The sequence below is a fragment of the Dreissena polymorpha genome, chromosome 9, assembly GCF_020536995.1.
Source record: "Dreissena polymorpha isolate Duluth1 chromosome 9, UMN_Dpol_1.0, whole genome shotgun sequence".
Taxonomy (NCBI): Eukaryota; Metazoa; Mollusca; class Bivalvia; order Myida; family Dreissenidae; genus Dreissena; species Dreissena polymorpha.
In genome coordinates, this window is record NC_068363.1 from 50,881,791 (window position 1) to 50,895,701 (window position 13,911).

A 13,911-nucleotide genomic window follows, 5' to 3' on the forward strand; every position below is an offset into this window, starting at 1 on the left:
CAAAAAATCAGCTCAATATCTGAAAACATTGCGTAAAAAAACTCCGGAAAACGGAATGCCGGACTGGCTGACAGACTGTCGGACTGTCGGACAGACAGTGCGGCTGCTATATGCCACCCCTACCAGAGGAATAACATTCCAAACCAACCAAATACCGTATTCTTCGTTTGTTATGTCTTAATTAATTATCAATAAAACTATACTCGCATATTTTTTTCATGGGCGCTGCAGATTTTGATGGCGTCTTGTTCTAGCCTTCACATCCTTTAGTTTGTGACCCAAACACAAGATAATCCGTAATAATTCTATTAAGCTTTGAAACACTTACGTTGCAAACGGGTTATTCCTTCTGAATAGACTTTCTTTGATAAAAATAACAACAAAAAAGTGTATTCATCAAAGAAAATACACTAACGTTTACTAACATCCAAAAGCAAAACAATTCAAATAGACTACTGAACCAAAATACACACCTATCAGTATGTTCTACACACACAATTTCACATCCAAATAGGCACGCACATTCTGAAAGGCAATAACACGAATTAGCTAGATCTAGATGTAGATCTAAATCCTTCGTCTCACCGGTTCCATCAGAGGTAAGTAGTCCATAGAATATGCACTTTTTCAAAATTACATCCAGGATACATTAACACGAAAAAATGCGAGTCTTTAATGTTTTATTCCCAGACATCGCATACTAGTTTCGTGTACACCAAAAGATGACATCACATAGTTTGGAAAATGACGCAATAAGTATGTTATTTTATGACGCATCAATCAGCTGATTCATTATATGGATGGCGAAAATTTATGTCCCTTGACTAGATCTAAAGGTTGAAGGTCGTATAATTTTAAAGCTTAAGTTTTCTCGACTCCAGAAATTTCTTATGAAAAATCAATCAGTGGTAGAATAAAAAGTAGTCCGTGCACGCGACAGGTATATTCAACAAGGTGGGATACAGGCTAGATTTTCCATGGGGTGTTATACCGTCAATGTCGGTATAAAAATGGGATACAATATATTATGTGTCAGTAATTATTCATAATTTACTAATGTGTTTTACAAAGGCTTGTTGCAGTTTTTGCAATTTTGAATTAATTAATAAGACTGTCGGTAATTGGCATAAAGTAATTGAAAAATGTGTGGAACAATTAACAGCACTTAGTTCAAATAGTTGATAAAGAATCAACCGAGTGTTAACGTGTAACATGCAGTACTGTGGATTGTGTTTTGTGATTTGATTTATATTTTTATATGTGTTTTACAATATGATGTAAATGTAGTATGATTCAGCTGCTGGTAATATGTATATGTCTGTACGCAACCAAACATGTATTGCAGACTAGACTTTGTTGCATAAAGTATGATATACCACTTTGCTTTAATTTATCATTGTTAATTGTTTTTATTTAAAATGTTTTATAGTCTTTTTGCGCCAGATTATTTTTTAATATAAGTCGTAATAATTGGGAAAAATGGTTTCAAAAGTGTATGGGTAGGACAAGATATACTATATTTTTATCATAAATTGAGCTATTGCTATTGTCACTCCTGTATTATTTATGAAATTATGTTCCAACTGTAAATTGTATTTTAAATCATCAATAAAGGTTCAATTTGATATATGTTACCTATACAATTAATTACAGCATCTAATGATTTAAAGAAAAAACAAATGTATTTCCTATCAAAATATTTGGGCTTCAGAAATGTTGATTTTGCAAGAATTCTTCTGTTTAATTCTTATGTAAAACAATAAAGATAATCTTTAAGATAAACATCTATCCAAAGAAGGTTTGAAAGTATCTTACATTTATTTAAAGAATAATGATAACTGCAGATTAAATGTTTATAAGTATCAAAATACAGCTTTGTGATATCTATCCAATTTCCCCGGACTGATTGAATATTTTTTAGCCAAGTAAGTTTCAATATTGGAATAAATGAATCCGAATCGATCTTTTTTAAACCTTCTTTACTACATTCTTTTACTAAAGTGGTCAAGTTGATTTTGCTATGCCCGTACCAAATGAAACTAATGTTACAAGTAGTTTTTTGCATTTAAAATTGTATTGGGTGGGTAAGGAAATGATATGAAAAAGTGATTAATTACACAATAAGAATGTTCACTATTACAATCTTTCCAATTGGTGTTAAACATTTTCTTTCCCAATCTTTCAGAATATTTTTTCATTTTAAGGGATGTTGCGGCAGTTTATTTAACCGAGAATATATTTATAGCAACACCGATGATGCTATTATCACAACTCAATATTTTTGTTATCAGTATCATCAGAAATGACCGAGTTGGTTCATAATTTAATTGTCAAAGGTTCGATCCCAGGTGGGTTTAACGTTTTTTTTTACGTGTTTTTTATTTCTTTAATTTCATTCTTCTTTTATACTGGAGCTTTTTAGTCATGTCGTTTAAATTTATCAATTTAAAGCATTTAATCACAAACTTCAAAACAAGCGGAAATCTGTGAACAAGTACATGTAAGTTATTAATGATTAAGGTCGAGTTTGATACTGTATGGTATTATGTTTGTGATTAAATATTGTTTTTATTAATGTCTTTTGGTAAGCTGTTGTGATCCCAGTTAAGATTGTAAACAAGTTCTAATGTTTATGCATATTTTTTACAATCTATGTACCGGTACTTGGGTTTTGCCTAATTGATGTATTTTTATAAAATTTTACGTAGACGGTAGGGATAGTTATAACATAAAATCTCTGTTAAAAGTGCGGTGACCCCCTTTTTATTTGTGTTTTATGATGACAACACGTACATATTTGAGCAGTTTTGCAGAATTCTATTTGACAGATTTTTTTTAATTACATTTTGGTGTTAAAAATAGTAAAAAATTGATGTTTTTTTGGGGTGACATAACATTAAAAAAAAATAATTTTGATTTAACGTGTGTTCTCCATTTTTTGGCTTTGTGTTGTTTAATTAAATGGTATTTTATGTATCTCAGCTTATATAATATCTATATGTTGTGTATTTCATAGGTTATTAATTGGTTTGAGGCAATTAGAGATTTTCCATTTTAAATGTAAAAAGTACATGTTATAAAATGGTGAATAAAATCAAAACAAGGCCGTCGACCCTATATTTTTATTTCATTTTTCATATAGGATTTGTATATAATACTTGAATATAAATTTTGAACAAAATCTATTTGGTGGAAAAAATCAGCAAAACTGCAGCAACATTTTTCATTCTAATTGATTTAAAAAAATATTTGTAAGATCAAAATTGAAATAAATTCCAAGAATTAAAATCTGTGTTGCATCCAATTATATTGTTTGAAAAAGAGAACACTATCTTGATCAAAAATCATGACTTTTAGGCAAAAATATGACTTCTAGAGTTTTCATTAAGTTTCACTTTTGCCATGCAAGTATCAGCTGAGGAGAACTGTACCACCGCGTGCCTGACTTCCATGTTTTTCAACGAAACAAAACCATTTTTGAACTCGCCCTATAAATGTTTAGAAGAACAGTTGCAAGGATATTTCATGTTGATTCAGCAATGTGTAACTTATATTTTGCGAAAACTGCATTTTAAGGATGTTCAAATATTTCTCTGCTGAATGGATAGGATGACATTGAACTAGAAATTATGCTAAAATTCAATGTGACTGGATCTGTTAAAATGGATATTGATTTGTTCTAAGATGGTATCGTCTGACTGGATATTTAAAACGGACCTACCCCTTATGCTTAGATGTAATCTTTTGACTGTATCTCATTACATGCGTATAAATTAGGGATGGCATCGAATTCCTATATCGGTATTCGAATATTCGCAAATCCATTCAATCGAATATTCGAATATTCGCAAAAAACGGCTGGCTGGATATAACTTCTTTTACTCAGTTTCGTATCCAGTTGGGATATTTAATATAAATTGACACAGAAATACAATTTAATATTTATACTATAAATAATATCCTTAGATTTTATTTGCTGAACGGTTGAATGATAAACAACTTTAGACGGCTTTTACGATAACTTTTTTTTCAATTTTATTATTATAATTAATTCCTATTGATTTAATTTATTTAATTGATGCATTTAATAAATTTAGCAATATTAATTTATCTCAATTACAATCGCTCAGTATTTTTATTATTATAAACAAGGCGTGTCACAGGATCTGCCATATGTGTATCGGAGAGAGGGTACTACATTTACTACAAGATCAAAAGTAAATCTTCATTAGTTACAGCGCAGAAATGAGGAGCATAATCACAGGTAAAAATCGTTTAAAATGACACATCCTATTGTCTTTATGTAAGCACACATTTTGAACACCCAAATTGACATCGTAATATTTAAAGGGGCCTTTTCACAGATTTTGGCATATTTTGAAGTTTGTCATTAAATGCGTTATATTGATAAATGTAAACATTGGATCTTGAAAACTCCAGTAAAAAATCAAGAATAAAATTTAAAAAAGAAAAAAAAGTAGCCGGTACCAGGGCTCGAACCAGTGACCCCCGGAGTCCTGGAGTAAGTCTGAAGTAAAAACGCATTAGCCCTCTCGGCTATTCCGCCGGATATATAAAGTTTAAGTATTTTATACGTTATATAAGCAATCTTCGTAGTTTCGTAAATTTAAACGACAACAACAGAACTCTCCAAATTATTCAATCGTTTCGCGTTGCAACGCTTTATAATTTTTAGGTTTTCAAATAGTCAAAAGATACATAAGGGCTATATTGGACTATGGTAAATGTTCAGTAATACTGTTTCCTCACAAATATCATAACTAAAACGAAAATTTGCGAATCTTGAACAACTTTTTTCAATTTTGTCAATTTACCAAACCGTGAAAAGATCCCTTTATAATTACAGAGCGGAAATTACAATAAATGACATTTGATCTTTAATTGTGACGTTGACATTCTACGTAGGAGCACGCGACATATAGTCCGGTTATGTGAGGTTAATAACCCTAAGTCATATATGAGCCGTACTCTGTGAAAATGGGGTTTATGCCATGTGCGAAAAGTGTCGTACTTGAATTCTGCTAAAACGAGACTTTGTTGAAACGAAAAATATAAAAGCGGAAAGTGTCGTCCCTGATTAGTCTGTGCGGACTGCCCAGATTTATCTGGGACTATACTTTACGCAAATGCTTTAAACCCCCTATTCACAGAGCACGGCCCATACATAGAGATAATAACATATTACAGCCCTATAGATGTGTGAAAGAGAATATGAGGCTTAGAATAAAATAAAGGCACATAATATCAAAGCACTCACAGAGCACAAAGTCTGCTCAGCAGACACATGCATATTCATATTATCTTCAACTATGAAGCTTATGTATTGTCCAAGTGTTGTCTATGAAATAACGCTAAATAGGTAGGAATTAACGTTTTGATACAAAATTCACGTGCTAATATTCCAATCTGATAAGACGACATTACCATATTGAAAATAGAAAACGTCTCTTTTTCCAACGCATAATTTAAAAAAAGAAACGCCTATTAACCTACCAACATATCAACGTAAAACGGAATTTTATTTCACACTGATTCACGATGTCTCGTATAAATACCCATTTATTTTTATCTAAATTAGAATCTAGATTTTACCTTTAAGAAATATGAGGATGACCAAATCTCATTTTATGGCACCCATTAGCTATTGTTCGTGTGACGTGTGGACTCTTATTAATATAGTAAGAACGGAAAACTCAGTAGATCAATTTGATATTATATATGTAACATATGTGTGTGTATGTGGATTAATGATTGAAGTCATTCACGCAGTAAATGAAGTTTATCTGTTAAAACATATCTGGAAACCAACAGTCAGTGTTTTGGCTATGAACAATACTAACACAAGCTTCGCGAAGATGAGATGCCTATTTTCAATATTAAACTTATTCGTTTTCTATGATAGTTTTATCTCTGCGGTGCAGTTACAAAACTTGAATGATACCATCACTGCAACCAACGACAACATAGATGCCGATCAAATAATTGTAAATGGGTCAATGGATAGCGAAGATGCAAGCGGTAGTAAGATTGGAAAGAAATGTTTATCCATCGGATATAACAGTAACTCTTTACCGGATATATATAACAAAATTATGGAACGTTATCGAAAGAATTTGCATCCAAACTTCGGAAGTCAGGAGACGTTTAACGTCACCATTAATTCTCGGTTGGAAACGTTGATACAACTGGATCAGGTAGAGGAGCGACTTTCGTCTGTGATGTCGTTCACAATCAATTGGAGAGACACTCGGCTCGACTGGATGAACGATATCTTGTGCCTTGTAAATCAAAACGTGTCGGCCAAATTGCCACGGCAGGCATTCTTCATGGAACTTGATAAGGAGCTGATTTGGAGACCGTCAATAACAATCGCTAATCCGCATAGCCCAAGATACATGCTGTCAGACAACATTGGGGTAGACATAAGCTTTATTTTCATTAACAAAGTTGTATATAGAACTAATGTTCTTTTATCTATAACAAATTAACATGAATAATTGTAATAATTTATATTTGTTGTATTAACAAAAAAAATATTTATGATTTGTTTATATAGACTTTGCATTAGCTGAAATCATATTATGTATACACCATCTGACAATTTTATAGGTAGGAAGCCTTTCTATTTCAGAGTCAAGTCGTCGACGTTATGTTCCTTGGCGAGGTTACATGGGAATACTCGCAAATAGTGGAAACCCGATGTAGTGTTGATAGCACTCATTTCCCGTTCGACAAACAGTTTTGTGAAATACAGATATCGGTACCATCGTATTCTGGCAGCGAGATCTCACTCACGCATTGTATCAATCCAGATACTTTGTCTACTGGAGAGTGGCAAATTTTAACTTTCAAACAGTTTCAAACAAAGAAAAAAATAGGATTTCGTCAGGGTTTTTATTATCGAATATGAGTTGGAACGTAAACCCCTTAACACATTTGTAATAATTGTTATACCGGTATTTATTCTGGTGTCAATGGTTCCTCTAGTTTTCCTGATACCAAAGGAGTCCGGTGAACGTCTGAGTTTAGCGGTGACAGGTTTATTAGCGGTGTCTGTGTACATGTCACTCGTAGCAGGAAGTTTGCCAAGCAGTTCAGACCCTATGCCCCTGATCAACGTGTGCATGTTTGTGTGGTTCTTGTCAAATGCGGCCATTGTAATCATAGTTATTTTGGATTCTGCTCTCAATGTAAAGAAGGAAACAAAGCATGTTCCGTCTGTTTGTGACCCCATAGTTACATTTGCCAGAAGACTGCGTTGCGAGGTAAAGAAAGTTTCAGAACATGATTCATCAGAAGAGGATATTGAGATGGTATCGCATAATGATGGAACGCACAACAGAAATGACCGAGGGAAATCGAATTTCAAGATAGGAAAATCACCTGGCAGCACGTAAGTCGCGCCCTGGACACATAGATGATCGTGATTATCTATGCAATAAAGATCGTATTCGCCGTATGCGTGTTCATTGTTCTGTACTATGGCGACGTTGACAAGTCAAGTCCTCGGGTGCAAGCCGCCCGCCTGCAAAGCATTATTTCACAAGTGATTGTGTGTGAGGACAATGGAATATAAAAGGTTGTTGTATCACAAGGCTGTATGTATTTGTTGATAACACCAAAGCGTTCGATTATTTGGTGAAGGATATCATCTGGTATAAACTGTTGAAGCTAGGCGTTATAGGAAAAATGTTTGATATCATACAATGTAGACAAATGTGAAATCAAGAATAAAATTAGGTAATACACTAACTAATGGATATGTTTAGGAGTAAGACAATGAGAATCATTATCACAATTTCTTTTTTTATTTATTTGAACGACTAAGAAGAACATTATGTGTTAAATGATTTTAAAGGAAAAGATATTGGTATGCTAAAACTATGTTTTTGTTATATGCAGATGAGATTGTAATTATAGCAGAAACTGAGGAAGAACTAATAAAGGTTTGTCTTTGATAAAGAAATAGTGTGATAGGTGGAAATTATGTGTTAACCCAAATAAAACAAAGGTTATGGTTTTTAAAAAGAGAGACAACTTATGAGGGATATTAACTTTGTGTACAAAGACCAAGCGTTAGAAATTTTGTAATCATTTACATACGTTGGAAATGTATTCACTACAGGATGATCTTTTGCAAATAACTTTGAAACACTTGCATGTCAAGCCTCAAAGGCTGTTATTAACTTTAATCATATTTAATAAATTATCCAACAATTTCAAAACATACCAAATTAAAGTTGTTTGATCAGCTTGTTTTACCAATTTTAAATAATGGGTTATACATCTGGCGCTTAACTGAGTCAATGGAAATTGAAAAAGTTCAGCTAAATTTGTGCAAAAAATCTGTTTGGCGTGAAAGTTCAAATACATTATAATTTTTTATATGGTGAACTTGGAAGAACATCCTTGATAACTAAAAGAGCCAATAATGTAATACGGTATTGGTTGAAAATTATTCAATTAGAAGATCATAACTATGTTAAGTGTTTTATAGCAGCATTTGTGCGAATTTTATACATAAACCAAATAAACATTCTTGGGCAAAATATGTTTGTAATCTGTTGCAGATCTTAGGTTTCCAATAAGTATGGCTAAGCACAAGGTGAAGGTGATGGAATGTGTTTTTTTATCCTTGGTAATGTCTAGATTAAATGATACATTTATCCAATGATCCATTGGATGTCAGAACTAATGATTCTTCAAGAGCAATAGATTACAGACAGTTTTGTAAATTTGAAGTGCAACCTTACTAATAAACTGTACGTATAAGTAAGTTTAGATCTATTTTTTGTAGATTAAGGATGTCATCCCATAGACTAGAAATCGAATAAGGCAGATGGCAGAAACCTGAAGCCATACAATTTTCGAGACAGAAAATGTCAACATTGCAATGTTCTTGAGGATGAATATCATTTTTTATTAGAATGTTCTTTATATGATGATATTAGGAAATTATATATAAAAAATATTACTGGAAAAGGACAAACATTATACAATTTATTTGATTCATGCAATCGGATAATACAAGTACCAACATAACTTAATTATGTATGTACATAAAGCATTAGTCAAAGAAACCTGTACAAATATTATAATAATTATAATGATTATTGTATATAATTCATTACTCAAACTTGACTTCTCGCTCTCTTGTAGATTCGTCTTTGTTGTTTTTGATGTTATCGTTATAGCGTCTGTTGATGAATAGATTCTAAATGATGTTATTCAAAATTATTGACATAGACCTTTTCATTTTATGATACTTAATTGTACAACTTATGAAATTCAATACTGATCACATGTCATGCCTTTATATATGTTACTATTTTTGTATCATGTATACTCATGGAGTGTATGTTTATTGTATATATTATATATACCATAAACCATATTAATTAAAAATATAATATAATATCATATAAATGCTTTGTTTTATATTTTACATAGTCTATGATAAATAGTGAACTCAATTAATACCTGAACATGTATCTGGTACAATAGCTTTGGGAGTTGTTGTTTGTCTTTGATAATTCGTATGTCTCACTGCTATTAATAAATTCATGTTCTGTCTGTTCGAAAAATATCAGCTTATATTACGATTTTCTGATTTAAAAAAAAAACATGTTCAAGCATTTAACCTACAGTGTCGCTTTTTTTTTAATAGATGTGGAATAATAAATTGTGCATACTCTTTTGCAACTTCTGAAATAAAACTTGAATATAATGTAATCGGAATTGTAATAATACCTGAAACACAACCTCTTAGGGTACCTTTAGACTACATATAATGAAAACACCAATGATTACAACTTATTTGGATATCTTAGTGGCCATATATGGTTGTAAATTTCCGCAATAGTATACGCCGTTTAATTAGCATATTAATTATAAACATCATTTTACCAGACAGACAGACGTTTTATTTGACTTGCACAATGTACATCGTCAACAACACATTTGGTTGGTATTGATATATGTCAACATGTATATGCGCAGAAAACAAGTGTCAACAAACATCAATACTTACAAAACAAATATATACAGAAGTACAGAGGATGAACAATTTGAAAATTAAGTTATACGATTTAACAAATTCAATCTAATACTCAACGATTTCTTAACAAATAAACAAAGTTTTATTATTTAAGACCTATTGGTTGATTGAAGCAATTGTACATACTTCATAACAGATGGATTATTATAGTAATATTTTTTAATGTATTTCTTTCTTATATCAGCAAATGTTGAACAAATACATACTAAATGGAATTCGTCCTCAATATCCGTGGCATAACAACAAAGACAATATCGTTCTTGTCTAGCAATATTGTTTCCATTATATCTACCAGTCTGTATACGTAAGGGTGAACAGATTATCTTAATCGGCATATATACAACCTTAAATAATTTTTAACTAAGTCTAGGTAAGTCTCATTTTCAAGATTTGACTTAAATGTTCTATAAATATCTAACATTGAACTATCTTCTAGTGTACGGTGCCAATTTTGTTTATATGAATCAATAATTCTGGATTTTAGAATGGGTTTAAAAAATTAACATCGATATCATGAACGCTGTTAAAAAATAACTGAATCCGTAATCATCAAATAATTTTTTGATGTTATAAATCCAATTTCGACAACCTCTGGCGTAATCTGAAACTCCAATGTTGTATACAGTTTTGATAATAATGTTATCAGAGGCTGCTATTTTAAACCAATATTGTACGATTCGTATGTATCTATGTATAAAGAGAGGATATCTTCCTAACTCACCATAAACACATGCATTACCGGTATTAGTTTTAACGCTTAAAAGTCTTTTACAGAATTTCAGATGTATCCTTTTCAATTCCTTAGATTTCGTAAACCCCAAACTTCTGCTGAATAACCTAAATAGACCCAACGAATGCGTCAAATAACTGACATAATTTTTTGACTTTAATCAAAATCTTGACATTTACAAAACAATGTATTCAATGCTTTAAGAGCTTTGCCATTAAATGTTCTTGATTTAAATTAAAACTACCTGTATAATTAAATACACCCTACATAATTAAAATCATTTACATTTTCTATAGCATGGCCATTGTATGCCCACTTTCATTTGGCAATAATCCGCCTCTTTTTCGAAAAACCATTATCTTTGTCTTATCAATATTAACTTTCAGTCCCCAGGGTTTCCGTTAGGGTCAGGCGTTGTTTCACACTTCTATCCCTGGCTTACAAAAGAAATGACGCGAGTAACGATGCGAAAGGAACAAACTCCGAGTACGAGAACAAAACACTGAAGCATATCTGTTTTATTGGACATACATAAAGTTTATTTTGGGGTTTCACACCTAAACTAATAACGTTTTTTTTTAAAATACGTAATGCTTACATGACATGGCGGATATCTACATTTCAGCAGTCTTATAATTATAACACACACTCAAACACATACTTTATTCGGTACTTTTGATGAACCGCGTCACCGTATGTGATCTGTTGACGAGTAACCAAGCCAAAGAAAAGTATTTCGATCGGGAAAATGAATAGAAGTACTCGTCGATTTTATGTTACTTATAAAGATATACTAAATAATAGAAATCATACAACTTGAGAGCATACAATTTTGCAATGTCGATAGATTCAGTAACATTGACTTTCATGTTAAACAATTAAAATAACCATTATAAGAATAAAAATTTAACTAAAAAGTGAATGCACAGTTGATTATTTTTTTGTTTATGTATATGTTTATATTATATGTATCTGGGAGGGAGAGCATTCAGAAACCTCTTCCGCAAAAAAGGTTTAAAAAAAATACTGTATAAAAAGTTATAGTACAGAAAATACTACAAATGCAAGATTATTAAAATCAAATAAATGGGTCCATTTCAAGGGGGATTGTTGTATCATCTGACCATATAAAGCCAAAACTATGCATCTGTAGGTTACGATATTGTACAAAGCACGATAGATTCAACATACGGTTTGCTCGGACATTTATTCCACGCTATTGCTTTTTTTGAAAATTATTATAGGGAGCAGGGTAATGGCAAGTATTCTTCGAAGGTAGAGTGGTTTTTAGGTCACTTGGTAATTGGTCTTGGATTATCAAGTGTTACATTATTCTTTTATAATTTAGTTATATTTAGAGGGTAACATCCTTAAATCTGTTTGTAGCCATGCATGATATGTTTATCTCCTATACATGTTTGCACATTTCCCACAGGTTATTGTCGCTCGATAGGTTTTACTTGACGTACAAGCGTTCTTTCCTCATAAGGTCCAATATATACAAGAATTACAATAACTGCAATGTACTTAATGTACTTAATATGCCCTTATCGAAATTAAATGCTTGTTGAATGTATGCTGTTGTTTAAAATTAAAATATATCAATTGTTAAGTTAAAAATAATCGAAGCAATTAAAAGTCTTAAAAGTGTATATTAACCAAACACGTACACGTCTCCGTTTTCTTCACCACTTACATCTGTTTACAATAATAAAATATTATTTTGCATTATAATAAGGTCAGTGGGACTCAGTTTTCATAATCACAAAGAACGAAACAAATGATGAATGTATAGTTCCATAGAGTTATTAAATACGGATATAAACGTACGAAATATCTACCTTACGTAAATGTTATTTATTCCATAGTTCACTGCATATCGTAATCATTATGTTGCCATCTAAAAAAATGTTCAGAAAGAATCATAAAATATCCTCACTTTAAATTTAGCAAAATAAACACATGTATTTTAGCTCGGCTCGTTTGCTTATATTTTTGTAAGTTTAATCGAAAAGTTGATACATTTGTTCAACGCCATTTTTGTCTCACATTCATATTACATGTCTGTTTCACATTTCAAGATACCCATGATGATCGCAATGGCTTATAAATGTCTTTGTCAGTTGCATGATCTGGAATGTTTAGCAACGAGCATTGTTGCATGAGACTAACCCTCCTGAGACACTTTCACTGGTTCGATGATATATTTGGCATGCATAAGTTTGTCCTTAAGACTGTTTGGCTCCTGTGTAGACTATAACTAGCTTTTCAGAGAATATGTTTTGGAGCTCAGTAGATGTCATACTTTTGGACAAAAGGTAGCAATAATGTTTATGACTGCTTGTCAACTCCGGATGGAAAGTGACTATAAACGGAATTTCGAGTTATAAAAATCAATCTTATATCATTTGGCTCATTTATCAATGCTTTACTATGATATTCTACACCCGAACAATCTAGCCGCCCGACAGTAATGGAGCATTGTCATTTTACTTAATTTATGGACGCTGTTAAGTAACGAGATATCGATTATTGAAAATCGCAGTCAAACTTAATTGCTTCTACCTCACATACGTGGGCATTTTAATAATGACATATTACTTCCTTTTTTATTTAAATAGAAACCATAACTTTTACCAGGTATACTATCGATTTTAATGAGAGCCGCACATATTGTTAATATTCATTTCACTCCTTGCATATGTTCGATTGGATAGATCACCTTGTGAAAATAAGCCCTTTGGAATAAAATAAAGAAAATGGCTTTCACAGGTAAAACGAACATTCTTTCAATGTTACCCCCCTTGACTTCGGTCCGTTAAACATCATACGCGGAGAACATTTTAGCAATTTTAGAGGTGGAAGTTACTACTTGACAACCCCAAAAAGCTCAGTTATCAAATTGTATCGACTACATGGCGGAAATGCCTCGGGTATGGGGCAGTATTGGACAACGGAACCAAGGCTTGGTAACGAGGCATATAGATACGATGCTGGTGTGCTAAAACAGTGGAATTCGCTTGAGCAGACAACTGAGCTCATTGTACCACGAGGAGTTCACATGTATGAAGGACTGGCAGGAGCTCAGAAAAATTATCTTGGG

General features: G+C 32.1%; 1 protein-coding gene across 1 annotated transcript; it reads left to right on the forward strand.

Moving 5' to 3' along the window:
* Window positions 1-2,338: 2,338 nt before the first annotated feature.
* On the forward strand, window positions 2,339-6,931 carry LOC127846032 (neuronal acetylcholine receptor subunit alpha-9-like). The gene is made up of 3 exons (XM_052377211.1): window positions 2,339-2,348; window positions 5,924-6,437; window positions 6,653-6,931. The coding sequence occupies exons 2-3, from the start codon at window positions 6,018-6,020 to the stop codon at window positions 6,929-6,931; spliced, it is 699 nt and encodes a 232-aa protein (XP_052233171.1). The 5' UTR covers window positions 2,339-2,348; window positions 5,924-6,017.
* The last annotated feature ends 6,980 nt before the right edge of the window (window positions 6,932-13,911 follow it).